The 2,068-nt window shown below is 44.8% G+C and overlaps 1 protein-coding gene across 1 annotated transcript in view; it reads left to right on the top strand.

The window, feature by feature from the left end:
* ppp1r14aa (protein phosphatase 1, regulatory (inhibitor) subunit 14Aa) overlaps positions 1 to 1,982 on the top strand; it is a 40,868-nt gene extending 38,886 nt beyond the window's left edge. The window contains exon 4 of the mRNA XM_014024284.1: positions 1,437 to 1,982. Within this exon, the coding sequence (XP_013879738.1) occupies positions 1,437 to 1,622 (186 nt within the window). The 3' untranslated portion in view covers positions 1,623 to 1,982. The remainder of the gene's footprint in view (positions 1 to 1,436) is intronic.
* The last annotated feature ends 86 nt before the right edge of the window (positions 1,983 to 2,068 follow it).

Genomic DNA, 2,068 nt, shown 5'->3' with positions numbered 1-2,068 from the left:
GAATGACCTGTCATGGCCTAAATAGAGTTCAGTTTGTGACAGAGTTCCTGTCCTCTCGTCAAGCCTGTCCGAGGCATGCTTCGAGGTAGTAAATCTTGTATCTTCACTCGAGGTGACCCCTACATTAATGTTTAATCACGGTTCTTTTATGTGTTGTTTTAAATCAGACATGTATCTAACTCAAAGCCTCCTGAGTCTGTGAAACCCTGATCAAGAGTCCCACAACCCAGTCTGCACATACAATCATCAGTTCAATCAGAATTAACCACATTATATAAAGATATTATTGTTCACTTAATAAAAGACTATACAATGCGTAGTGTCTTTAAAAGTCAGTAGTAAACTACCCCAATAAATTTCTTCACATCCATTATCTATACCAGGGATAATAAATTCCGGTCCTCGGGGTCCGCAGCCCTGCATGTTTTACTTTTTTTCCCTTCTGTAACACACCAGATTCAGTCAGTGAATTACCTCTTCCAAGTTCTGCAGAAGCCTGAAAATCATCCATTCGTTCAAATCAGGTGCGTCGGAGAAGAGAAACAAGTAAAACGTGCAGRGCTGCAGACCTCAAGGATCGTAACTTACTATCCCTGATTTATACCCACTTCTATCTTTTTAAGGGTCACAGGGGTCACTGGTGTCCATATCCAGCAGTCAGTGTGAGGGGCGTGGTACACCCTGGACGGGGCTCAAGTCCGTCACAGGGCCACACATAGAGACAGACGAGACAAACATGCATTCACTCTCTCACTCACACCTAGGAACAATTTAGTCACCAATTAACCTGACGGTCATGTTTTTGGTGTGTGGGATGAAGCCAGAGTGCCCAGAGAGAACCCACGCATGCACAGACAGAACAAGCAAATAGTACCCAGAAAGGTCCCCGAGCTGGGATTTCATCTGGCGTCCTTCTTGCTGAGAGTCATCAGCTCTACCAACTGAGCCGCCAACAGTGTCAAAAGCCAAAGAAAAGAATTTAAGATGAGTTTTAAAAACAGCCAGTGAAGAGGCCTGTCTGGACTCGAGATGGAGATGGAGGGGTAGCTTGTTCCAAAGTCTAGGAGCTGCTACAGTAAATTATTAATCCCTCTTGAGTTTGAGTCTGGTTTTAGGGACCCTCGGGAGCAGCTGATCAGCTGATCTGAGGGAGTGGGAGGGACTATAGGGATGCAGCAGTTCAGACAGGTACAATGGGACAAGGCCTTTTAAAGATTTAACAACAAATAAAAGTATTTTCAGGCACTTTTTGAAGCTTTCATTTAATATATTTGTATCCAAATACAATACAATCCGTCCATCCGATACAATAGTGGTCTAAATGTAGACCACTATTGTATTGGATGCAGGGGCGGGGGTTAAAGGACTTTACAGAACCTGTGAACCTGTGATGAGCTGTTTGGTTGAAACTGTCTCAGGTAACTCTCTGCTTTCAGATCTTCATCACAGAGCTGATCTCTAAGCTGGTGGGAGTTCACAAGCAGGAGGAGCTGCAGAGCGAAGGCATCGAACATCCCATCATCTGCCACAGCCACTCCCGCCATGAACCCTACCACTTCAATCACAGCCGGGGCCAGAACCAGAGCCTCAATCACAGCCGGGGCCAGAACCAGACCCTCTGATAGCCCCCTTGATGTTGGACCTGTGTGAGCCAGAAATGAGTGAAGGACTGAGCTGACAGCTAAACAACTGATTGTGTTCTGTTGCTTTAACAAAAGGCAGGAGCTGCAGCCAGTGTTCAGATCAGTCCAGACGGGGGCGGGGTTAAAGGACTTCACAGAACCTGTTTTAGACCTAATCTGGACTAGCACACACTTAATGTAAAAGCACTTTGTCAGAGTTTTTMATGAGGTGCAAGGTGGTTGACTTGTGTTCAAAAGACTTTCACGTTGTCAGCACAGTCCAGTGTGTGGTATTTTACTAACACAACTGAACGTATGTATTTTTTGTTCATAATATTCCTAAAATTTAAATATACACAATGACATCACTTTTCCAGGACTGGACGTTGTCAACTGTCCCTCAGTCTTCTTCCCCCACTTAAAACTGACTGTCCACAGATGTAGAC

The sequence above is a fragment of the Austrofundulus limnaeus genome, unplaced genomic scaffold, assembly GCF_001266775.1.
Source record: "Austrofundulus limnaeus strain Quisiro unplaced genomic scaffold, Austrofundulus_limnaeus-1.0 Scaffold416, whole genome shotgun sequence".
NCBI classification, from domain to species: domain Eukaryota; kingdom Metazoa; phylum Chordata; class Actinopteri; order Cyprinodontiformes; family Rivulidae; genus Austrofundulus; species Austrofundulus limnaeus.
Note: the sequence above shows the minus strand (reverse complement) of the source record. Positions and strands in the feature narration are given on the sequence as shown.